The 26854-nt window shown below is 37.5% G+C and overlaps 1 protein-coding gene across 1 annotated transcript in view; it reads left to right on the top strand.

Moving 5' to 3' along the window:
* Positions 1 to 26854, top strand: part of LOC123245857 (calcium-activated chloride channel regulator 1-like) — a 32450-nt gene extending 5596 nt beyond the window's left edge. Inside the window, exons 4-14 of the mRNA XM_044674849.1 lie at positions 1447 to 1552; positions 2986 to 3163; positions 4366 to 4587; positions 5954 to 6181; positions 9443 to 9617; positions 14129 to 14235; positions 18204 to 18419; positions 21954 to 22215; positions 23225 to 23389; positions 25322 to 25555; positions 26469 to 26854. Of these exons, the coding sequence (XP_044530784.1) occupies positions 1447 to 1552; positions 2986 to 3163; positions 4366 to 4587; positions 5954 to 6181; positions 9443 to 9617; positions 14129 to 14235; positions 18204 to 18419; positions 21954 to 22215; positions 23225 to 23389; positions 25322 to 25555; positions 26469 to 26854 (2279 nt within the window). The remainder of the gene's footprint in view (positions 1 to 1446; positions 1553 to 2985; positions 3164 to 4365; positions 4588 to 5953; positions 6182 to 9442; positions 9618 to 14128; positions 14236 to 18203; positions 18420 to 21953; positions 22216 to 23224; positions 23390 to 25321; positions 25556 to 26468) is intronic.

Raw genomic sequence — 26854 nt, 5'->3', positions numbered from 1 at the left:
CAAGGATGACTTCACAGAAAAGGTGGCCCTAGAATTGACATTTGAATGAAGATAAGGATTCTGAAAAACACATGATAAGAAGAGAATTACTACTAAAAATGGGCCAGAGCTTGGGCAAATATATATAGACAGCGGATTGCTCCCTGAACTCTGGGAATAGCAAATTATTCAATTTGAGTGGAAAATAAAGAACACAAAGGGAGGTAATAAGAAAGATATAAGTTAGAGTCAGAATCCTTAAGGATCTGATTGAGTCATCTGCATTTTATCCTAGTGTAATAGGGAACTACTGAAGTTTTTTAAACAGAGACGTGACATGTTCAGATGAAAGATCATATGCTCCTAGACTGAGCTCTGCAAGGGATCTTTGAGGTGATCGAGTCCAAAGATTTAATTTAGCACATGAGTACCCAGGGGTATTAAATGATATGGCCCAGGCCATATAAGTAGCTGGGATTTGAGCCAGTGTTCCCTCTATTACAACGTATTGCCCATCAACATTTCCTAGAAAATAATAGTTATCTAAGGAGGTAGAGAACATTGGCCATCAGGGAGAGAGATCAGAGATGGCTTTGTGGTAGAGAAAGGGCTTGAGCTGAACATTAAAGGTAGATAAGGATTTTGAAAAGCAGAGATAAGGAAGGAGTGCATAGTTGGCATGGAGGATTACTAGTATTAAATGTAATAAATATATCAGGGCCTATCACTGAACATAAAATATTCAAGGGATAAGCAACATGGACATCATATAGCAAGTGCTAAGCACAGGAAACTGAGAGATATTTCATTGGTATTTATACAACGCTGAGAAATTTATACAAAGACACATTTCTCCTCAAAGGAAGGAGGAAGGAGGAAAGGAAAGAAGGAAGGAAGGAAGAAATGAAGGAAGGAAGAAAGAAAGAAAGGAAGGAAGGCATGAAGGAAGGAAGAAAGGAAGAAATGAAGGAAGGAAGGAAGAAAGTAGGGTGCCAGATACTATGCTAAGTGCCTTACAAATATCATCTCAAGTTGATCCTCACAACAACTCTAAGTGGTATGCATTGTTAGGACTTCCATTTTATAGTTGAGGAAAATGAGACAGACGTTAGAAGCCTTGCCCAGGATCACACAGCTAGTAAATGTCTGAGGCTAGATTTGAACTTAGATATTCCTGACTCCAGGCTCAGTACTCTATCCACTGAACCATTTAAATTGCATGGATCTTACATTGGTAGCCAGGGAATATAAAATATCTAGAAGATGGATTTCACTGCCGGGGATAGTTTCTCTACAGATGATATAGGAAAGGACATGAATAAGAATTTCAAAGAATAAGAAAGTATAAGTAGGGTGCAATTTGTATTGATAAAGACATATACCCCCACATAGATCTGCGGAGATGCCCACTAAACCATTGAATTGTAGAAGTAATTATATGTTTGCATTCTAAATATATTCTAACAGGTAAAATTTTAGTTCACGAATGGGCCCATTTTCGGTGGGGAGTGTTTGAAGAATACAATGAAGATGAGCCTTTCTACCTGTCTAATGGAAACAACGTACCAGTAAAGTATGATTATCTTCTTTCAACTTTTTTTTAAACCATATCAGCCTAAAATCATCTTCTGAGTTAATTTTGAAAAATATTTTAGTTATCTAGGTTGTTTTTCTTTTCATCTATAGACTACAACGATAGTGTGCCTCATAAATTTCACAATGATCTTTTTTATATAAAGTTCCTACCCTAGTATAATTCAAACCAGAAGCAGTTAAATCAAAGTACAGAAAATTTTCTGAATCTGAGACTCAAAATTATCATAGACAAACTCTTTGGTATTGCTACATGTGACTGGAATACAGAGAAACTTGGGAACCTGGCCTCAAGATACAAGATACCTCTAAAGATATACCTTGTACGTGAACTTATTGCCTCCTCAGAACATCAGACACATTGATGGAGACAGAAAAATCCTAAAAAATGTAAGATTGCACTAAGGGACTTATTTGGTCCTCTTCCTCTTTTTCCTCATGCACAATCATTCTATTTCCTCAGGGTAAAATGATTTAGGAGGAAGCTCAAGCAACATTCTATTACTTCTCAATGCATGTTGTGGATAATTATAGCCATCAAGGAGGGAAAATGCCAGTATCCTTGTTTTTGTAAGCTAGAAATGTTCTTCTCCTGTTCCTGCAGGAAACCCACATTATTCTCCCTGTTGAGTCACCAGTGTTAGCATCAATCATTCCACAAGCCTTTATGAAGCACCTGCTATGATCTGGGTGCTGTACTTGGTGCTAGAAAGCAAAGTGGGAAATGAAACTGTCTTGGCTCTCAAAGAGCTTATATTTTATTGGGAGAAACAACATGCATTCCTATAGATATGTACACAAAATTGATATGAAGTAAATGCAAAAGGCAATTGGGAGGGACACAATTCTTCACTGTGCCCTTATTTCCTCTACAGTAAAAACTAGCCTTGGGCTTGACTGGGTCAGAGAGTTTTAAGAGACCCTCTGTTGAGATTTTTTTTATCTATCGAATGAATCTTTAGGAAAGAAGTCATAGGGAAAGCACATTGGATAACTGGGAAAACCGATAAAGAACTTCAGCCGCCCATGTGTTAGTGGAGATGACAACACTGAGGAGCTCCTAAAGCTGCTGAGAACAAGGAAGAGTCCCTCTTAATTCCCACAAAAATGACAATAAGGAGCCTAGTTCCCCTTCCTGTGAGCCCTGGCTCCCCGCAGACAGGCTAGCATAGAGATGTTCCAAAGAGCCCACCTGAAATTCCCTGCAGGAGTTTTTTGCCAAACAGAAACAGCCCTTGCTGGCTACATAAGACATTGCTGGGTGAATGGATTGCTCGATATACACCCTCTATGATGAAGAAATGATTGGCATGATAACATCAGGGATACACATGGGTTGGGGTGGTTTTATTTTGAGGAGGGTGACTTTAAATAAGGTAATGCCCTTAAAATCTAATCCTGCTGTGTTTTCAGATGTTCTGCCGGTATTACTGGTACAAATAAGGTAAATGCATGTTCTGGAGGAAGCTGTTCCATCAGAAATTGTCGGAAAGATCTCCAAACAGGAAAGTTAAACAAAGGCTGTAAGTTCATACCTAATGAAATTCAGACTGAGAAAGCCTCCATCATGTTCATGCAAAGCATCAATTCTGTAAGTATTTGGATCATCAGTTCTGAAGTTTGTAAACAGAAGACTCAAAGCCTGCTCCAACCCTTAGAGCTGGTATTCATTTAGTGTTAAAGTTTACAAAACACTTTGTTCAGGCCTTCTTTGATGCTTAGAATGATCTCATTTGTCATAACCCTCTTTCTTTTCATACATGAGGAGAGAATGCTGGACCTGAACTGGAAAAACCTGAGTTTCAATCCCCTCAGAGACTTTCTAGATGTGTGATCCTGGGGAAGTTATTTACCCTCTGTCTGCTTCAATTTCCTCATATGTAAAATGACCATAATAATAGCAGGGTTCTTGTGAGGATCCAATGAAATAATAATTGGAAAAGGCTTGGCAGAGTGCCTGGAACTAGTAGACGCTTAATAATTGCTTAATCTTTATTCCCTTCATGAACTCTTTTTTAGACACTTCTTCTCATCTTATACTCGTGATTTTTGAACTGAAGTGAGGGATTCCATTTCCCCTCAAGAAGTTTTATTTCCCTTACTCCCTGTTCCAGTCTGTTGAGGTTTTAGATACTCTCCATACTGCCACCCAGTGGATTAGCTATCCTACCCAATTTTGTGTGAAAATCGGGCACAGTTATTTTTTATTGTCTTCACCCTATATAAACAAAAGCTATTGAGCTGGGGGGCAGCTGGGTAGCTCAGTGGATTGAGAGTCAGGCCTAGAGCCGGGAGGTCCTGGGTTCAAATGTGGCCTCAAACACTTCCCAGCTGTGTGACTCTGGGCAAGTCACTTGACCCCCATTGCCCACCCTTACCATTCTTCCACCTATGAACCAATACACAGAAGTTAAGGGTTTAAAAAAAAAAAAGCTATTGAGCTAGGGAGGCCTCAATAATTTTTAAGTATAAATGAATCCTGAGACCTACTGATCTAGTTCAACCTCTTCAATTTGTAGGTGAGGAAACTAAGGTGAAATGACTTGGTCAAGAGAGTGGAAGGGCCAGGTTTTTCACTCTCTTTGTGTCATAAACCTATTAGCAATCTGGTGAGCCTTCGGACTCATAATAACTGAATTTTAAATGCATAAAATACTTAGGATGACAAAGACAATCAATTATATCTTAAAAGTTATGAAATTATATTTTCAAAATTGAATTAAAGGATCCCAGGTTAAGCACTCTCTGTTGATGGTTTTTGTATTTATTATGCTGTTGTTTGTTTTTTTTCAGGTGGTTGAATTTTGTACAGAAAAGAACCATAACAAAGATGCTCCAAATGCTCATAACCAGAAGTGCAACCTCAGGAGCACTTGGGAAGTGATTCAAGACTCAGAAGACTATAAGAAATCAACTCCCATGACAGCAGCACAGCCACCGAAGCCCACCTTCTCACTGAAGCAGATCAGAGAAAGAATCTTGGTTTTAGTTCTGGATAAGTCTGGAAGCATGGCGGTAAGCCAAAACTGCCCCATTCTCCTGGATACTGGAAGGATGTGTTGATGATATATGCTGGATCCTTAGAATCTTGGTTGGAAATCTCATTGAATTAGTGGTTTGAAAAAAAAAACTAGGGAGCAGGGAATCATTCACTGTTCACTAAGTTTTCATTTAAGCCTTCATACACATACTTACTCCTCTCCTCTCTAGACACACTCACAAACACACACTCTCCAACAAAGACTCATGGACAATTGTCCTCATCCTTGAATCCAGATGACATTTTGATTTACGAAGAACAACTAAATTTAAAATTAACTTAAGAATTAGTTTCCAAGCCCATATACATCAGCAGTCCCTGTTACCAAACTTCCCAATCAACTTTGTATGACTTACTATTTTTCTCTGTTTTTTGGATGACTGTGCAATGGCATCCAACACTCTATCTAAAAATGCATACTTAAAAAGGCCTACAATTTCATTAATGTGCATCCTCTCCATTCCACCCTAATGCTTCCTATTTATCACAATAAGCTTAGTAGTTCTTGCATACAGCTTCATTAATATTTAATTATTCATTATAATTATATAAATCATTAATAAATATAATTAATAAGAATGAGTACATTAAAATAATGAATACAAATATGAATTTATATTATTATATTCTATATAAAACAATAATATAATATATACTATATACTATAATATAAATAATAATTAATAAAAACATGGTTTAATCAATGGAGGGCTGATTAGAAGTCAGGTCCAAGTCCTATATTGATATGTATTGGCTAGACAATTTTCTAAAATCATAAGTTTCCAAGAAGTTGCCAACATGCATTGGTATAGAGAAATTCTTCTTCTGGGAGTCTCTTTTACAAAACAAACAAACAAACAAACACATATCTAGTCACTATCTTACATGGTAGTCCATCCTTGATGATACTGCTCAAATAAAATGGCAAAAATATTTCATAGAAGTTCTTTCATCTATGGTGCCCAACACCAATTAGTTTACTATTATGCTCCCACTAAAATCCTATGTTTCAATGTTTTGAGAATCTGTTCATTTGTAAATAAGGGCTCACCAATACACAGACAAACCATTCCATGATTTAAGCTTTGAGAGTCACTGTCTGAAACATTTACCACCCCTTTGGTTGTGTGGTGGTATGCCTCTTCAAATTACACATGCCCATCCTCAAATCTTTTCTAGCCTAGAACACCCCAAAGTTTGTGTTCCACTGTCCTAGCCTTGGAAAACATAGAATCTCCATCATGGAAGCCAGAGCCCCAGAAGTTCCATTTCTCTTCTGCTACTGCTTGCTCATAGATAATCATTTGCCAGTTTTAATTTGTGTTGTTTTTTTTCATTCAGGGTGGAGACCGGCTAAATCGACTTAGGCAAGCCTCCAAACTCTTCCTGCTTCAGATCATTGAAAAGGGATCATGGGCTGGGATGGTAACATTTGATAGTTCAGCCACTATACAAAGTGACCTGATACAGATAGAGACTGATGCCCAGCGGAACACTCTCATTACAAAGTTACCTGCTGTTGCTGGAGGAGGAACATCCATCTGCTCTGGACTCAGAACAGCATTTACGGTGAAAGCATCTCCTCTCCATTGTCTCTATTGTAGTGGATATTTTTTAATTGAACTTCTATTCCAAATGTCCCTCACATACCTACTAACTAGTACAAATTTGATGCATATAAAAAATGAATGTATTTCCAGCAGGGAAAAAGAATATTGACAAGTATTGATATGGAGAAACTCTAATTAAATTCAGCTCCACAAATATTAATTAAGCATTTAGTATGAGGAAGTAAGTATGCCAACCTTAAGAGTTTCCTGAGAGGCAGCATGGTATATAGTACATAAAACAACCAACTTGGAGTCAGGAAGAGCTGATTCCAAATTCTGCCTCAGGAACATACTAGTGGTATGACCCTGGGCAAGTCACTTAATCAGTATAACTTTCAGTTTCCTCATCTATAGAATGAAAATAGTACAGCTGATGATCTTTGAGCTTCCTTCCAGCTCTAAATCTATAATATTCTGGCCCATACTGGCTGTATATGATAAACAAAAAGGTACATGGTATACAGCAGAAACATGCACAGCAACCAGGCTGTGCGATCTTGAGCCCAGGCTCCATTCTGGCAAAGCCAGAGGTTTCTGCTTTGTTGATTTAATAAACACATTGAGACAAAGAGTTATTTGTTATTTACTTAGGAGATACTACAGGCCATGAATTGATAATTTGACTCCCATTTTTAGGGGTCTTCCTCCTTTCAATACATTAACATTATTTAAAGATTGCAGTTCTTAATATGAAATAAAATTAGAGAACATCTTAGTGATCATGTGCTCCAACCACCTCATTTTATCAATGAGGTGCTAAAAAAAAAAGGAATGGCAAGTTGGTGGGTGGGAACAGGTCATACTATTTATGCTATTTGTATAATTCCTCAAAAATTAAATTTTAAGCCTAGAGTCAACTTGAGTTTTAGATATACATCAAATAAAGGTATAAACATCAGGAGAGACTCCCACATTTGTCTTCAGAGGGAATGGGAACTTTGTTCACTTAGTCCACCCAGAGGGGATCTGAGCTTTGGATCTGAGTAATTCTCAACCATTTTATTTACCCCATTGATATCTCAGAATCTGAAAAGCTCACCTTGAGATTTACAGTCATTTATAAACCTTGTTTAGAATCCAGTGAACTAAACTGCCAAATGAGAGACTGGAGAGCAAAAATAGGAGAATCATAAACATACTTTTGGGGAGTGTCCATGCTAAAAAGGTGGAGAGGAGGTAGTGGAACCAGTAAAGAATCCAATAGAAATGTAAGAGGAGACCAGGGATGGAATAGTGTTATAGAAGTCAAGAGAGAGAAGAATGTATCAAGAAGAATGGGATAATGGTCAATTAAGAGTGACTAAAAGATCATTGATGATTTTGGACATACAAGCTACAATGGTGTGGTACAGAGGGAACCCAGATTATAGGGACTTGAGTGTTATAAAAGTGAAGGTCAGGGGGCAGCTGGGTAGCTCAGTGGAGTGAGAGCCAGGCCTAGAGACAGGAGGTCCTAGGTTCAAACCCAGCCTCAGCCACTTCCCAGGTGTGTGACCCTGGGCAAGTCACTTGACCCCCATTGCCCACCCTTACCAATCTTCCACCTATGAGACAATACACCAAAGTACAAGGGTAAAAAAAAAAAGTGAAGGTCATGAAGTGTAACAGTGAAGGGAAAGAGAGCCTGAGCCTGTGGTCCAGGTAAAGTTAATTTGCATAGTAAAGGACACTAAATCTTGTTTGTAGGAATGGAGGAGGAAATTAGGACAGAGGGGAGACCAAAGACATATAAGAGGGAAAGCAAGGAGTGTCAATAGAGCAAAGTGAAAGGAAAGGGAGGGAGAGGGAAGGGACTGAAGGCAAAGTGGAGGGGTTGGCTTTAACATGGCAGTACCACTGTTTCCTCTGAGACAAGGGGGAGGAAATGGGTGAAAAAGCAGAAACATGTCAGATGGTTTCAATTTTTTCAGCAAAATAAGAGATGATGTAATGTTCTGGAGTTGGGAGATAAGAACGAGAAACAAGGGTTTCAAAGAGTTAGGAAAATAGTTGAACACATATGAGGAATGTGCTAGAGAATCAAGAATGAATGAATGGGACAAGTGTAGCAAAGGTCTGGTTTAAATCCATATAGGGTACATTCCTAGGGCAACTGGACCATGTTCTTGGGACTTTCTGAACCAGTTTTTCATTGCTCAGGAGCAGGAACAGAGATGTTGAGAGTTAGTCAGTGTTGAAAATTAATAGGGTGACAAGAGTGGAAGAATAAGAAGTTAAAAGATTCCTGAGCATTGGATAGGGAAGTAAAAGAGAGATTAAGAGTTATGAGGGCCACTATTTTTTTACTTTAAGGTTGATTTGAGAGCATTCTCAGAGCAGTTCCAACTTTTGCTGCTACTAAGCCATCAACTAGGGGCAAAGCACTTGAGAAGAGCAGGGTTAGGAAGAATAAATGAGAAGGACGGGAGATTGTGGTCAGACAAAAAATTGTACATCCAAGTATCTTGGGCTGTCACTCTAAGATGTATCATCTGGTTTAGTATAAGGAATTCCCACCATAGGAGTTATGTAATATTCCCTGAATTGAGTGCCATTAGTAATACCTTTGTAAGAGTCCAGTTTGAAGATGTAAATAGGGAGTGGTTTCCCAAAGCCTCTGTTGGAGAGCATTCTTTATTGTGAAGTGGTTTAACCTAATAAGGCAAGTGATAGGGATCATAAGGGCATAGAGTTAGAGCTGAAAAAAGCCACCAATCTCTTTTACAGAGAAGGAAACTAAGAGCCAGGGAGTGTCAGACTCCAAAGCCACTGATTTATGAAGACATGATAATGTCCTCTCTAAGGCTGATCAGCTTCCTCCTCTTCAGACCTCTCAGTAATAACAAAAGAATCTGAAACAATTACTCACATATTCTGGATGTTCATTTTGTCTAGTGTCTCATAAGCATATTAGTGTTCTGAAAGAACAGATACCCTGGCAGAGATCAGATAACCAGGGAACAGAAGCTGGGTCCTTCAGTTTGACCAGAACAGCCCTATTTCCAAATGGCACCATTGACACATCTTCTGACATTAGAGTAAGAGAAAAAGATCTTGGCTTGGTTTCTAAAGGTTCCACATTTCATATTTGAGGACTGCAAGACAGGAAGCTCCTTCTGGGTTTCCTGGGCTTTTTCTTTTATTTTCTTCTTTAATACCTGGCCTGCTCCACTCACTCAGAGCTATCTAGCATCACTAATAAGTCTATTTACCAATGCCTGGGATAAATCTGTGCTTTCAGGTAATTAAAAAGAAATTCTCAACTGATGGTTCAGAGATTGTCCTTCTGACTGATGGGGAAGACAATAAAATCAGTACATGTTTTGATGAAGTGAAACAAAGTGGAGCCATTATCCACACAGTTGCTTTGGGACCTTCTGCAGATCCAGGCCTAGAGAAGCTGGCAGAGATGACAGGTAAAAGATAATCTGGAGAATATATTTCTTCAGTAGGCACAAAATGATTATTTCTATATAAACTTCCCCTCAAGTTCTCCTCTAAGATCTGCAGGTGACCCAGGATTTCTGAAGGCTATGGAAGTGGGGCACAAGCTCAGAAGGTCAGTTAATGTCAATCAATAAACATTTAGGCACCTACTATGTGCCAGGCACTGTGTTAATACAAAGTGACAATACAAAGAAAAACAAAAAGCAGTCCCCACCCTCAAGGAGCTCACAAAGTAATGGGAAGTGGGGAAGGTAATACACACACACAAAAAGCTCTAAGTGGGGGAAGAGAAGAGAAGGGTAGCCATCATAGAGGCATGATGAAATCCAGATGACTGGTTAGAAATGAGCACATGATTCGCTTGGGCACCATACTTAAATAGAAGATATAAGAAGATATAAGAGAAGATATCTTCTGCCTTCTGCACTCCACCCCTTCCAAACAGAAAGAGTCAGGGACCTGATGAAGTATGAGTTTCAGTGTAGAAGTGACTTTGCAGGACGATGAGGCAGGATGGAGAAGTCCAGAGGAGGGCAGGTGGGTGGAAAATTTAAAAATGACTGGTCTTACCAAATTGGAGAAACTTCAGATAAAGTACATCAACAGCCCAAGGATCTGTCACCATAGAAGCCAGAGGTCAAAGAGATAAAAGGAACTTACCTGGGGTCAAACAGCTATTTATTGGTGGTAGAATCAGCTCTAGAAGCTAGATGAAAGTTCTTTAATCAAGTCATGCTGCTATGGCTATTGTATTCTTTGACTTCTTGTGTCTTCTTTTTCATAAGATTTCTGTCCCCAACCTTGATGTCATTTCCTCATGCTACTAGTGGGACTGCCTTAAGCAAAATCCACCTTCCTTCTTCCCCACTACTCTTCTAATTTACCACTTTTACCATCTGTGGGCTGGGAAATCAAATCACCAAGCTCATTAAATTATCCTTAAAAGTAAGTTCTTTGTAAAATTCCTATTCTGAATCTTCATTCTGAAGGTAACCCTAGGGTCTCAATGTCTATGTCAGTAGAGCACAAATCCAAGTAATCCTAGTAAGATGAACAGGTTTCAAGTGAGGACATGATTATAGGTGGTGTCCATTGTCTAAAGATTCTGATTCCCTAACATGCTAATGCGCTCTCTCTCTCTCTCTCTCTCTCTCTCTCTCTCTCTCTCTCTCTCTCTCTCTCTNTCTCTCTCTCTCTCTCTCTCTCTCTCTCTCTCTCTCTCTCTCTCTCTCTCTCCTCTTTCCTCTCATTTCCCTGAATTTACTTACCCATGTACATGTATTTTCCTGTCTCATTCCTCACTCCCACTTCTAGAAAGAAATATAAGATCTTTGAGACTTACAGACTATTTCTTTGTAGAGGATATTGCTTGAAAATAATAGGGGCTTAAAAAATAAAAACAAAAAACATTTAAAAATAGTAGGGGTTTAGGGGCAGCTGGGTAGCTCAGTGGATTGAGAGCCAGGCCTAGAGATGGGAGGTGCTAGGTTCGAATCTGGCCTCAGACACTTCCCAGCTGTGTGACCCTGGGCAAGTCACTTGATCCCCATTGCCTACCCTTACCACTCTTCCACCTATAAGTCAATACACAGAAGTTAAAGGTTTAAAATTAAAAAAAAATTAAAAAAAAATAGTAGGGGTTTAATAATTGTTAGTTATAGTCTATCAATAGGGCATATAAGAAGCCTTCAGAGGGCAGGGAAGTTCAATCTCCAACACCCTTCCCCCACCTACTGCACTGAGAGCTTCTATAAGAATCCTGCTGACTCGGATCACAGGGTGAAGGCTGCAACTGCCACAGAATACCTTGATAAAAGGGCAGGAAGCACAGCTCCCTTCAGCCTCCAAACCTTCACCTACACCAGTGATTCCCAAAGTGGGTGCTACCACCCCCTGGTGGGTGCTGCAGCAATCCAGGGGAGCAGTGATGGCCACAGGTGCATTTATCTTTCCTATTAATTGCTATTAAAATTTTTAAAAATTAATTTCCAGGGGGCTAAGTAATATTTTTTTCTGGAAAGGGGGCAGTAGACCAAAAAAGTTTGGGAATCACTGACCTACACTTTCAGCTTCTGCTGCCAGCTGGGGAAAATCTGACCTCAGGGTCCATTAATACTCCATCAGCCTAATCTAGTCAATCAGCAGAGCAGAGAAGAAGCCTCTTCAGGAGAGAATAGCTCAAACCCACAGATCCAGCAAATAATCAGAGGAGCAAGATTACAGCCAATTTCAGGGGAGAAAGAAGGAAAAATATGAGTAAACAACAGAAAAAGAAAAAGAAACTATAATCAACAGCTTCTATCCAGGTAATGAACAAACAGAAAATGGAACAGAGGAGGATGAAGGAACACTAAGGAAAAACACAGAAACTCCAGCAAATTGGACTCAGGCTTTGAAAGAACTCAAAACACAATTCAAAAAACAATTAAGAGTTGCTGAAGAAAATTGGGAAAAGAACTTAAAAATCAAAATAAGTCATCTAGAAACAGAGGCGCATGAACCAAAACAAGAAAATAGTTTCTTGAAAGCCAGAATTGACCAGCTTGAAAGCAAGGCAAAAAAAAGTTACAGATGACCTACAAAGAAAAACAGATCAAAAGGAGAAGAATGACCAAAAAGCCAAGGATGAAATTTAGTCTTTAAAAATTAGAATCCAACAACTAAGAAGCAAATGACTTCACAAGACAACAAGAGTCTATGAAACAAAATCAAAAGATTTAAAAAACTGACAAAAATAAGAAACTCCTCATTGATAAAACTGTAGATCCAGAAGAGACGTTTTAAGAATTACTGGACTACCAGAAAATCATGACAAAAGAAAAAGCCTGGACATCATTCTATAGGAAATTATCCAAGAAAACTGCCCTGACATTCTTGAACAAGAGGGAAAAGTGGAGATTAAAATAATCCACAGATCATCAATTAAATCCCCAACTGACAATGCCCAAAAATGTTATAGCCAAATTCAAAAACTACCAGACCAAGGAAAAGATACTACAACCTGCTAAGAAGAAACCATTCAGATATCATGAAACCACAATTACGATAGCATAGGACCATTCTGCATCCACAGTGAAGGACCAGAAGGCATGGAATATAATATTCTAGAAAGCAAGGGAACTAGGTCTACACCAAGAATCAATTACCCAGCAAAACTGACTATATTCTTGCAGGGGAAAGTGTGGTCATTTAATAAAATAGAAGAGTTTCAAGCATTTCTAAAGAAAAAACCTGCCTTAAACAGAAAATTTGATGCCCAAACACAAAACTCAAGAGAATCACCAAAAGGTAATTAAGAAGAAGGGGGGACTTTTTTAAGGGACCCAATAAGATCAAATGATGTGTATTCCTATAAGAAAAGATATGTTGGAAACTCTTAAAAATTGTTATTATCATCAGGATAGCCAGAAGAAGTATACTTGGAGGGAACAGAGACAAACTGTATAGGATGAAATGTCAAAAAATATGTGTATATATATATATATATGTATATATATATATATACACATATATATGTGTGTGTGTGTGTGTGCATGTGTGTGTGTATGTATAAAAAAAGAGGATAATACTAAGATAAATGGGAAAAGAAATAAAATGGGGTAATTTTATATTTTATAAAAAAGCACATGGTTGGGGGGGACCAATACAATGGAAGAGTAAAAGAGGTTGGAGACAGTATTTTAATAATTACAAATGGAAGGGACAGAAAGATTCAAATGGAAGGAAAACTTCCAACTCCAAATTCAGTCATCATCATCTACATCAACATCAGCATCATCAATATCATCAACATTAACATGACTATCAACAACATCATTATCATCAACATCATCATCATCAACATCAACATCTAACTATCTATCTTTTCCTGGCCCAGGAAAGATTTTTACTGGGTGGCCTAACCTAATAGCATATTATACAAAGTACTGAATGAGAGCCAAAAGACCTAAACTCTAGGCTTGAGTGCCACTATTTGTCCTTTAGGGGTAAAAAGAAAGCCTTCTTTTTCCTGACTCAGTTTCCTTATTTATGTATGAGTGAAGCTTACCTGGACTCTGCATTAAGTTAACCAATTAAATCAAAGAATAAACCAGGTGTAAAGAAGAATAATTGTTAGTTGAACTGAATTGTATTGACCAGCATTCCTAAAATTGGGAAGGCAAATCACTAGAAGATTGTCCACTAAACAATGAATTTTTCTGGCCATATGAATTCACTAAATGAAGGCATGGAGAGGTTATAGTAAGCTTTGGTAGAGGAAGCCCCTACATGATTGGATTGATGTATTCTTGAAGTATCCAAGAAGCAAATAGTTAATAAAACACATGAACTTGTTTAGATCATAGCCTTTGTAACATTAATCTGGCTCTTCATCAGGCTTTATTGTCTTACCAAGGCCTGGGTTTTGTTCCAGATAGTGACTTTAATTTTTGTATTCTGTGCCAGTTATTCAACTTTTGTTAATGTATTCCTACTTTAGGAGGTGTGAAGACAACAGCTACAGACAATGCTCAGAACAACGGTCTCATTGATGCATTCAGTGCCCTCTCATCAGGAAATGGAGCCATCACTCAAAGGTCCATCCAGGTCAGTTTCACTTTCTCATTTCCCACGTTCATGTTATATATAAGATCATAGTATTCCAAGATCTTAGATTTAGAGCTTAGAAGAACCTTTGAAGTTCATAGGATCATGCATCCTAGACATAGAACTGGAGGAGTCTTCAGAGGTCTTTTTCCAAACTCCACATTTTATAGGTGAAGAAATTGAGGCAAATGACTTACCCAAGGTCATGCAGGGCATGTATGGTCATATCAGGATATGAACTTTAGTCCTCTAACTTCACATTTAGCCCTCTTTCCACAATACCAGGCTGTTTGGGATAGTAGAATTAAGAGGGATACTGAGTATACAAATATAAAGTTTTCTTTATATATATGTAATAAGTTTTATTCATTAAGTATCTATTCTATACCAGACACAAATTTGAAATGATCTCATTTTATCTTCACAATGACCCTGGGAAGAAAATACTATAATTATCTTCATTTTACAGATGAGGAAACTGAGGCAGACCAAGAATAAGTGACTTGCCCAGGATCAAATCTGAATTTAGGTCTTCCTGACTCTAAGTCTAGGGTTGTATCAACAGTAGTGCTACCTAGTTGCCTCTAGACCAGTGATGGGCAAACTTTTTAAAGAGGGCGCCAAAGGAAAGGAAATGCTTATCTGTCAGTCTGCTTCTAAGGCAACTCTTTTGAAGTTTCATTGTATTATTTCCTACTCATTGTATTCATCAGATTAGGAATAATCTCTTGGCTGGATAAAACTTTTCAGGGGGCCACATAGTTTGCCTGTCACTGCTCTAGACTATGGGCATTTATACAGGCTTTGCTTTTTGAAAAAGAAAAACAGTGGATACCCTGATTAGTGATACTAATTCACATGACACTCTAACTCTCCAGTGCACACAGAACAAGCTCTTCCCTCAGCCTGCTTTGAGAAGTTGTCTAGTCCTGGTGGCTCTTTCCAGAGCTTTAAAGGATAATGCATTGAATTACATTGCAAATAATGAATCTTACTATCAGTGATGGACTCTCTCCATACCTTGCTCCCCTCACCAGGCCATCCTCTGACCCATAAAGATCATTCCTATTGATTTTTTCTAACAGATCTCCAGATATATTATGACTTCTCTCAAATTCAAATATTGTAGCACAGTGAAGGATGTCTGAATCCAAGGTCAACATTTAAATCTCTTCCAAGGATCCATAACAGGCAGGATTTTCCAAGGAGTGATTAGGAAGATGAGAATGGATATCAGAGTCAAATCTGTTCGAAAATAGCACATGTCCCTTTTCATTCTTTTTCTTTACTTAATGATGATTACCATATATAATCAATCAACAAATATTTATTCAGCACTTACTATGTGTCAGGCATTGTCTTAAACATTGGGGATACAAATAAAAAGTGAATCAGGCTCTGCCTGCAATGAGTTTGTATTTTACTCAAGGGAAGCAACATGATCTAATTTAAATAAAGGCAGATTTTTTAAAAAGTAAATACAGGAGAAGGAGCTGGAAAGGAAAGCAAGAAAAGAGTTTTTATGATGTGCCTACTACATGTGCCAAGCATTATGCTCAAAAGTAGGCGGCATGGCCAGGGTGATGCATAAAGTCTGGGGCTGGCCATATGTAGTATGTTTTGCCACTCAGGAAAGCACAGCTGCAGTCTGAGAACTCCCAAAGTGAGTAGCTTAGTTCCTCCAGAGCATATTAGATTTAGATTTCACAGCCATTTATGAAGCACCTGCCATGTGCCAGAGATGTTATAAGTTAAAACTGATCACAGACTAGATACAGAAAGTGAGAGAGAATGAGGAATTGAGGAAGACACCCAAGTTGTGAACTTGAACGACTGGAAGGATGACTCTCATTAATACAAAAAAGCATGAAAAAGGGAGACTTTGGGAAAAAAATGAGTTCAATTTTATACATGTTGAACTTAAGATATCTATAAGCTATCCATTGGAGATATCTAAAACTTGCTGAGAATGCAAGTCTTGAGGTCAGCATAAAGATTGGGGTGAGATAATTAAATGCAAAAATCATCACCATAGGGATAATAACTGAATTTATGGAAGATTAGGAGACCTCTAAGTGAAAAAGTATAGAGGGAGAAGAGAAGGCCCAAGACAGCCCTATGACCCACAGTTAATAGGCATGACCTGGAAGAAGATTCAGTAACAGAGATGGAAAAGAATTAGGAAAGGAGTGCATCATGGACAACCAAAGAGAAGAAAATATCAAGAAGGATTTGATCAACAGTGTTAGTGGCTAAAGAGAGATCAGGAAGACTGAGCATTGAGAAAAGTGATTAGAATTGGTAATCGAGAGAGTGATGATCATTATACTAACTTTGGAGATAGCAATTTCAGTTGAGTGATAAGGTTGGGAGTCAGTCTCTAGTGAGTTTAAAAGGGAAGGAGAGGAAAGAAAGAAGCACTTATTGCCGACAGACTTCTCCAGGAATTTAGCTGCAAAAATGGGAAGAGATATGGGATAGCTAGTGGGAATGGACAAATGAAGTAAAAGTTTTTTAAGGATACAGGTGACATGTGCATGTTTGTAGTAGAGAAACAGCCAAGGAGACAAGGAGAAACTGAAGATAAGAGTGAGTGGAGAGATAATGGAGGGGGCAAACTGCTGGAGAAAACATGATGGAATTAATTTTCTTCTACATGGGAGATGGTTTTTTTCAGACTCTCTATCTTTCTTTCCCTCCACTCTTCTTTCTACTTCTACTGTTTTATATCTATCCCTTCTCCTCTCCTCTCTCTTTTTTCATTTCTCCTATTTTAGCTCTGTTCTATTTTATTTCCCTTCTTTTCTCTATCTCTATTCTCTATCTCTGTCTCTTCTTCCTCTTCTCTTTTTTCTCATGTTATATTTCCCCTCTATTTTTCCTTTATCTCTCCTTTTTCCTTCCTTTTCCCCCTTTCTCTTCTCTGGCTTCGCTTTCATGGAAGAGCGTTTTGCCTCAGCAAGAAGGACTGCCTCTTCATGTGAGATAGGGGTGAAGGAAAAGTAACAAAAATCATTTGGGAGATATGAAATGAAGAGGATGAGGGGGGAAGAATGAACTCTCAGTGAATGATCTCAATATTTTAAGGCAAGATTCCCAGGTGAGAAGGTAAGATAGAGAGAACCACATGAGATGTAAGGAGAGAGGAAAAGGTTAGGAAGAGCCTCTGTGGAGAGTGGGATATAACTGAGGAGGTAAAAAAAAGGATTACAAGGCAGGCCAGGGCACACCATTGAGGCAAGGTGATTCAGTGGAAAGAAATCTAGATTTGGAGTCTGCCGATGCCTTCCCTCTGAGATTATTGTCAATATCTTATTTGTCATTATTTTTGCATGTTGTTCCAAACAATTAATCAGAATGTGAGCTAGTTGTGAGCAGAGACTGCTATAAATCTTTATGCTTTGTTTATATTCCTTCTACCCACAAGAATATTGCCTGCCTTTACTGCTGAGCTGCTGATTCAAAATCAGGGAGCTGAATTCAAAAACATGGCTTAGATGACAGTTTTATCCTCTCTTCAGCTATAATGGAAGGAATCTGACTTAGAAGAGAAGTAGGGTAGGAAAAGGAGGCAAAAAGATGGAGGACAGAGAGTTAATAAGTGGAATTTGAATCATTATCCTTAGGTTAAAACTAAGTTATTTCATTCTAGTCCGGCCTTTCATGTCCTTTGTACCAAGAATATTATTCATGCACATTTGGATAACCATGATACCTGTCTTCCCTCTTGACCATCCTATCTCCTAATAGATACTGACCACAGGGATTGGAAAGGACCCTCCTATATAATTGGTATAGGGAACTCCCAGTTGAGGAAATTCCCTCCACCAACCAATATAAGTTGGAACCTTCTCTGCAATTAATAGTCTTGTTCTCATCAGCATGTCCTTCAGATTAACTAAAATATTACTTATTGATGACTTTTTTCTTTGCTCAATCACTAAATGTTTTATTTATTTTCTTAACAGCTTGTGAGTAAGGGAGCTACTGTGAAGAATGGGGAGTGGATGAATGGGACCGTTATTGTTGACAGCACAATAGGAAATGACACTCTATTTCTTGTTACATGGACAGCACAACAACCCCAAATATTTCTCTTAGATCCCAGTGGGAAAACATATAATACTTTTTCAGTGGATGCAAACTCCAAAATGGCACACCTCCAAATACCAAATACTGCCAAGGTGAGGAATCATTTTTTGACTCTCTTTTTTTAATTTTCAGAAAATGAAGCTGAGATGTTAATATCATTATTAGAACTTTACAACAATTCTTGAGTGATAATAAGATTTTTTTTTAGTAAAACACACACTCTTATTCCATGTGTTCTTTTAGAAATGTTATAATTAACTACCAAAATGAAAGGCTTAAACAAATGATATGTAATTTAATATAACAAAATTATCCATTTTATATCCTATAATGCTCTCTCTTTTTTGGTCATAAATTCTTCCTTTATCCATAAATCTGACAGGTAAACTATTCCATACTCCTTGAATTTGCCTATGGTATCACTCTTTATGTCTAAATATGCATATTTAAAAGGTTTTATATGAACAAAACCAATACAACCGAGATTAGAAGGAAAGCAGAAAGCTGAGGGGAAGTTTTACAGGAAGTATCTCTGATATAAAGGTCTTATTTCTCATATATAAAGAAATAATTCAAATTTATAAAAATAAAAGTCATTATCCAATTGGTAATGGTCAAGAGATATGAATGCAGTTTTCAGATGAAGAAATCAAAGCTATCTATAGTCATATGAAACATTCTCTCAATCACTCTTGATTAGATAAATGCAAATTAAAATAATTCTGAGGTACCACCTCACACTTATCAGATTGGTCGATATGAAAGAAAAGAAAAATGATAAATATTGGAAGTGATATGGGAAAATTGGGACACTGATACACTGTTGGTGGATTTCTGATCTGATCTAACCATTCTAAAGAATAATTTGAAACTATTCCTTAAGGGCTATAAATGCATACCCTTTGACACAGAAATATCGCTACTAACTCAGTATCCTAAAATGATCAGAGAAAAGGAAAAATGGCCTATTTGTACAAAAATATTTATAGCAGCCCTTTTTGAAATAGCCAAGAATTGGACATTGAGGGGCTGTCTATCAGTTGAGGAATGGCTGGACAAGTCACGGCGTATAATTGTAATGGAATACTATTGTGTGATAAGAAATGATAAGCAGTATTATTTCACAAAAAGCTTTTAAATTTTTTTAAAAATTCTTAAAAATTTTTTAAATCTTTTAAAATTCAATGATATTTTATTTTCCTAATTACATGTAATAATTTTTAAAATGTTTTCCAAAATTATAAAATCTAAACTGCCTCCTTCCCCCCTCCCACTCAGAGGTGGTAAGCAATTTAGATCTGGGCCATACATATATTATCATGTGAAACATACTTACATATTGGTCAATGTTGCAAGAGTACACTTAAAACCCCCAAAATAAAACCACAAATACACTGATGTGAAATATAGCATGCTTTGATCTGCATCCATCTGAATTAAACAGTTCTTTCTCTGGAGGTGGCTAGTATTCCCCATCATGAGTCCTTCAGAATTGTCCCAGATCATGGCATTGCTGAGAGTAGCCAAGTTTTCACTGTTAATTATCATATAATATTGCTGTTACTATGTATAGTGTTCCCCGGGTTCTGCTTATTTCTCTCTGCATCCATCTATGTATGTCTTTCGAGCTTCTTCTGAAATCAGCATGCCTATCATTTCTAATAGCATGATAGTATTCCATCACCAACATAGAACACAATTTGTTCAGCCATTCCCCAATATATCTCTTCAACTTCCAATTCTTTGCCAGCACAAAAAGAGCTGCTATAAATATTTTTGTATTAGTATGTCCTTTCCATTTTTTTATTATCTCTTCGGGATACAGACCCAGTAGTGGTGTTACAGGATCAAAGGGTATGCTCAATTTTATGGCCCTTTGAGCATCGTTTCAAATTGCCCTCCAGAATGGTTAGATCAGTTCATAACTCTACCAATAATGCAATAATGTCTCAATTTTGCCACATCCCCTCCAACATTGATCACTTTCCTTTATTATTATATTGGCCAATTTGATAGGTGTATGGTGGTACCTTCACATTATTTTAATTTACATTTCTCCCATCAAGAGTGATTTAGAATATTTTTTCATATGATTATTGATAGTTTTGGTTTCTTCAACTGAAAATTGCCTGTTTGTATCCTTTGATTATTTGTCATTTGGGGAATGGTTTGTATTCTTATAAATTTGACTTATTTCTCTATAGATTTGAAAAAGTAGATCTTTATCAGAGAAATTTGTTATAAAAAATTTTCCCTGTTTGTTGTTTCCCTTTTATTCTTGGTTATATTGGTTATGTTTGCACAAAAGCTTTTATATTTAATATATCATATTATTAGTTGCACATCTTATAATGTTCACTATCTCTTGTTTGGTCATAAATTATTTCCTTCATAAAACTGCCAGGTAAACTATTCCATGTTCCCCTAATTTATTTATGGTATCACTCTTTACATCTGGACCATATACCCATTTTAACCTTTTCTTGGTATAGGGTGAGATATTAGTCTATACCTAGTTTCCGCTATACTTTTTTCTAGTTTTCCTAGCAGTTTTTGTTAAATAGCAAGTCCTTATCCCCAGATCTGGGGTGTTTCAGTTTATCAAACACTAGGTTGCTATGGTCTTTTACCCCTGTATATTGGATATCTCATCTATTTCATTGGCATACAATTCTATTTCTTACCCAGTATCAGACTGTTTTGATGATTACTGCTTTATCATACAGTCTTTGAAGTATAAGTCTTGGAATAATTTCATGAACTCATGTAAAGTGAAGGGAGCAGGATCATTGTATACAGTGACAGCAATATTGTTTGATGAACAAGTGTGAATGACCTAGCTATTCTCAGCAATAAGTGACCCAAAACAATCCCAAGGACATATGATGAAAAATGTCATCTGCTTCCAGAGAAAGAAGTGATCAAAACATATCACATTTCAATTTTTTCTTCTCATTTTTTGTTTGATATTTCTTCCACAAAATGACTAATACAGAAAACTGTTTTACATAATTGCACATGTAAAATCTATATTATATTACAGACTGTCTCAAGGAGATTAGAGGGGAGGGAGAGTATATGTTATTAACATTTTTTAAAGGAAGTTTAAAAAATATACTATAGTAATAAAAGAACTGTCAAAAGAGGTATCAGAAGGGCAGAATCCTGACTAAAACACAAGAGAAGTTAGGGAGATAAACCAGGAACTTATAGAAACCCTTTCTGATTGGTATGAACATACTTATGACATCCAATTTCCCAATCCAGAACTTTAGAGCCCATGTGTTCTGGTCTAAAATCTTTGCCTTGCTTCTGAGAAAATAGGACTATGACAGGGGCATATATTTTAGGTCACATTTTCCATAATAAAGGTTTCAATAGTAATAGGTATTATGCATATCCCAGAGAAAATTCTAGTCTAGATGTCTCTCTTATAGGGAAGAAAGTTTGAAAGGACTGTTAAAGCTGAAAGAGAAGTAAAGTCATATAAACTCTCTAATAGATGGTTTTCTTAAATTTCATTTGTATAAACCAGATATCATCATAAGATAGTGGATAATAGAGAAGGTAGGTAGGGCAGGTCTTAACATAATTTTGTTTTAATGAATTTCTATTGCATTTTTCAGGTTGGAATTTGGACTTATAGCCTTAAATCAAGTGCACAGACTCTGACTCTGACAGTAACCTCTCGTGCTGCAAATCCTACTGTACCCCCCATTACGGTGGACTCTAAAATGAATAAAGACACCAGCAGCTTCCCTAGTCCAATGATTGTTTATGCAGAAGTTCGCCAAGGATCCTTGCCGATTATAGGAGCCAACGTAACAGCCCTCATCGAATCAGCAGATGGAACAACAGTGACTCTGGAACTCCTGGATAATGGTGCAGGTAATTTACCCCCCACAAAAACCTCAAGCTTCTTTCTCTCTCTTTTTTTTTAAACCCTTGTACTTCGGTGTATTGTCTCATAGGTGGAAGAGTGGTAAGAAGGCTAATTTAATCATCCAAGTGCTTGAATTGGTTAGAGGCTGTCTGGGGAGAGGAATAGAGACTGATGCAAGAGATGATGTGGAGGTAGAATTGACAAGACTTGGCAAATGACTGAATCTGGGGATTGAGAGAGAAACAAGAAATACAGGTTTAAATCCTGCCTCTTACACTCTAGTTCTCTGACTGCAAAAGTCACATAATTGATCTAGTTTCAGTTTCCTCATTTGTATAATGTGTAAAATAATATTTTTCCTCAGGGTTCTGCTGGCACATGTTTAAGAATTGGTTCTCTTGGAGGTAGGGGGAGTGCATACAACATACTTGTAAGCTTAATTGTCATCACATTTTTACATCTATATAATCAATAAAATGATAAATCAAGCCCTAATCTGTAGGTATTTCCAAGGTGTAAATGGTCACACTGAAAACTTAACAATCAGCTTTCTCTAGTACCAATTGACTACCACAACACTGTTACAATACTTATCTTTTTTTTTTTAAACCCTTGTACTTCGGTGTATTGTCTCATAGGTGGAAGATTGGTAAGGGTGGGCAATGGGGGTCAAGTGACTTGCCCAGGGTCACACAGCTGGGAAGTGGCTGAGGCTGGGTTTGAAACCAGGACCTCCTGTCTCTAGGCCTGACTCTCACTCCACTGAGCTACCCAGCTGCCCCCTACAGTACTTATCTTATAGGGTTGTTGGGAGATTTCAATGAGAACAAGTTTGTAATAAGCTTTGAAAACTTTCAAGAACCTTCTAAATGTGTGTTTGTTTTTAGAAGTGGCAAGTATGTATACCTATATGAAGGGTCTACTATTCTCTTCCAATGTCCAATTGTATTTTTGAGAATTTACATATTCATTCATCATGGCTCTGCTTATTAACTCGTTTATATCTACACAAAGGTGCTGATGCTTCCAAGAATGATGGTGTCTACTCAAGATATTTCACAGCTTATAAAACAAATGGTCGATACAGTTTAAAAGTGATAGCCTTGGGAGGAACAAACACCCAAAGGTCAAGACCCCAAGTGAATGGAGCCTTATACATACCAGGCTGGGTAGAGAATGGTAAGGAACCTCCCATAATAAAAATACAGTACATATTTTGAGTCAAGGGCAAAAGGGGTTATAATTGAATTTTGGTAGAACTTGAATTTTAAACTAAAAATTGTTCATATCTTATAAGGAATTTGTTGAAGAACTGGGGCTGTTTAACCTAGAGAAAAGAAGACTTATCTATCAAGTATTTGAAGGGATCTTCCATGGAAGAAAGAGTATAAATGATCTGCTTGGCCCTAGAGGGCAGAACCAGCTCAGTGGATACAAGTTGTAAAGTGGAAGATTTGGGCTTGATAGAAGGGAAAACTTCCTAATAATTAGAACTGTCCCATAGTGAAATGAGCTGCCTCAGGAAGGAGTTTCCCCTCAATAGACGGTTTCCTCATCATGGCAGATCTTCAAGTAGAGTCTGGATGACTCAGGTTTACTGGTTAGGGTTTTTGTGTTTGCAAAAAATATGGAATATATGGCCACTTGGGTCCTTGGCAACTATGAAATTCTGTAATTTAGAGGCTACTTATCAAATGCATCTTACTATAAGTCCAATATACCTGTTCTACAGAAAAAATTGAACAAAACAGTATAACACAAGGAAGCAGGGCCAGCATATATATATTAGAAGAATCCCATTTTTAAGCCAAGTATTCCAGTACTGCTCACAATCATAAATGTTTGGTTCGAAGCAAAAAGGTTAGGGCTAGGTATCATAGCATATCAGAATTGGAAGAGATGTCCACAGACTTTTAGATCAACCCACTACTGGAACAAGAATCTACCCTACAATGTATTCTATCCATGATTGTCAACCTGCTTGACAACAGTTGGGTGTCTCTGAAGGTGGGCAGGTAAGAAGAATGATAAAGAGTCAGGATTAGGAGGGCTAGAGATGCCAATCGTGATCAAAAGGCAACTTTCTTGAGAGAGTAATCATGATTTTTATAGGAGGAGCAAAACAGGTTTGAGGTTTCTACCAAAGCTTTCCATATTTTCCATGAACAGACAATGATTAGCAGAGACCTTAAGTGATTATAATATATTCTGCCATATATCAGTGATTTATTGGGTATATGTTATACAGGGGTCCGAGAGATAGAGGATGTTTCCATAATTTACCTGATACAACTCAAGATTTTGCCTGGGTTACATGATGCATACAGAAGAACTTGCCTGGGTTACATACACATACAGGGGTTTCTAGGGATATTGGACCCAAACATAACCTATGCAGAAGGATAGAAGGAGGGGGAATGTGGCTGGGGACTTTCTACTCTATGGGCCTGAGCTTTGCTGAGCGTCTTTGGACCCGAGGGTCTCAGGTTCCATACATGACATACTTAATGGTCTCTAGTGATGGAGAAATCCACTGACGGAACCCATTTCATTTTAGAATAGCTCTAATTTCTATATCTGCTCCTTTCTAATATCAATCCATATCTCTTGGTTCTCTCCAAAATGGCCAAGCAAAATAAGCCTACTCCCTCCTGCCTGTCAGCTATTCAGGCAGTGTATTTGATGCTTCTGGTCTAGACAGTTACGTACTACAGGTCTCACAGGAAAAGAAATCATATCACTTGAGGCTGGAGTAGTCAGGAGAGGTCACCAGGAAGACATAGACCATGAACTAGGATTTGAAAGATGCAGAGAATTTAACTAGATAGGCAGAGAAGGTGGCATGAATTTTCCAAGTGACTGATTTCCAGCAAAATTTCTATAAAATATCTTTGGGGAAAAGAGCTAGAATATTTCCTTTCTTCCTTTTCTTCTGAATCAACTTGACTCATGGCTTGGTCTCTAAATTTAGGAAGAGATGGCAATGTTAATGAGAAGAAAAAAGTAAAAGAAGAGGGTGGGATGGAGACACTGTGATAATAAATAAATAATGAAAATATGCATAAGCATGTGATACTGTGCTTAAAGACCTGAGGGACTTTTTCTATGCAGGAGAAATAAAAATGAATCCGCCAAAACCTGACTTTATCAGTGATCTTCAAGGCAAGCAAGTGTGTTTCAGCAGAACATCCTCAGGAGGTTCATTTGTGGTAAACAATATTCCAAGTGGCTCCATTCCAGATGTATTCCCACCATGTCAAATCACTGACCTCAAGGCTCAGATGGATGGCAATCACATTAATCTGACATGGACAGCTCCTGGGGATGACTATGATAATGGACGAGGTAAGTCTAAAGTTTGGTTTTGATTTTAAATGTAAAGGAACAAACTTTTCCAAAGTATTTTCTCTGGGCAAAGCAGTATGGTAGGCATTGAAAAAGACAGTGTTACTATTCTCAGGAAGCTTGTTTTCTGGTGAGGAAATACCATATCAATACAGTTTAGTAAACACCATTGATATACAAAAGATTTCAAAGGAATTTCAAGAGGAAGAAAACATTTCAAAACATATTAAGGCTGGAAGGGAGCTCCAAGTCCATCTAGTCCAACTCACACCTAAATAAATGTTTCCTCTATAATACATCCTACAAGTGGCTATCCAGGCATTCCTGAACACCCTCTTCTGAGGAAAAAAATCTACTCCCTCCCAAGGATTCTGAAGACATGGCAATTGAAAAATGTAGTTTTAAAAACAAAATCAATTCCCAGAAATTCATACTTTTATACTAAGAGCAACTATACTAAACTTATATTAAAGCAACTGTAACAAAGTTCATAGAAAGCTCCTCTTGGCATTTGTACCAGAGAACAGAGAAGTTTAGAGGCTAGAAAGATGAAAGGTAAGTAAAGAAGCAGAGTTAGGAATGAGGCAGATATGTTCTATAGATCAAAGTTACTTCCTTTGGAAATAATTTTAAAACTTACCTGGGATTCATTCTCTAAGTTTATCTGAAAGTACAATTTTCCACTCAATGGAGGAATGAACTCTATGGAGATCTACTAGATTAGATATCTGATTGACATTTATCACTGTCAAAGATGCATACGTAAGAACATTAAAGGGATGCTAGATAAGACTATAAATATGGCTTGCCATTGATCTCTTAGATGGAGACAGGTTTTCTTGCTCTTTGTGATTTTTTATTTTTTCTTTGTTAAATCTATTTAAATATTACAAATAGTTTATTTTCCTTGTAGCTGAACAATACATTATAAAAATGAGTAAAAATATCCTTGATCTGCGGGATAAGTTTGATGATGCTCTCCAAGTGAACACTAGTGACCTGGTACCTGAGAAGGCCAACTCCCAGGAATTCTTTATTTTTGAGCCAAAAGACATCAATCCGGTCAATGGCACCAATATCTACATTGCCATCCAGGCTGTTGATAAAGCAAATCTGAAGTCCAACATATCCAACATTGCACAAGTATCTGTGTTTATACCTCCAGAAGAGACTCCTTGTGCAGGCAATAACATCTTTAAAATAGTGTTGAAGTGGTTGGGTGAGTTGCAGCTGACAATCCCCAAGGAAAGCACTAATAAAGAGACCTCAATCAGCACAGATTTTGTGAGAGAAGTATAA

This window comes from Gracilinanus agilis, chromosome 4 (genome assembly GCF_016433145.1).
Source record: "Gracilinanus agilis isolate LMUSP501 chromosome 4, AgileGrace, whole genome shotgun sequence".
Taxonomy (NCBI): domain Eukaryota; kingdom Metazoa; phylum Chordata; class Mammalia; order Didelphimorphia; family Didelphidae; genus Gracilinanus; species Gracilinanus agilis.
The sequence above is the reverse complement of the archived record's forward strand: the minus strand, read 5'-3'. Positions and strand labels throughout refer to the sequence as shown.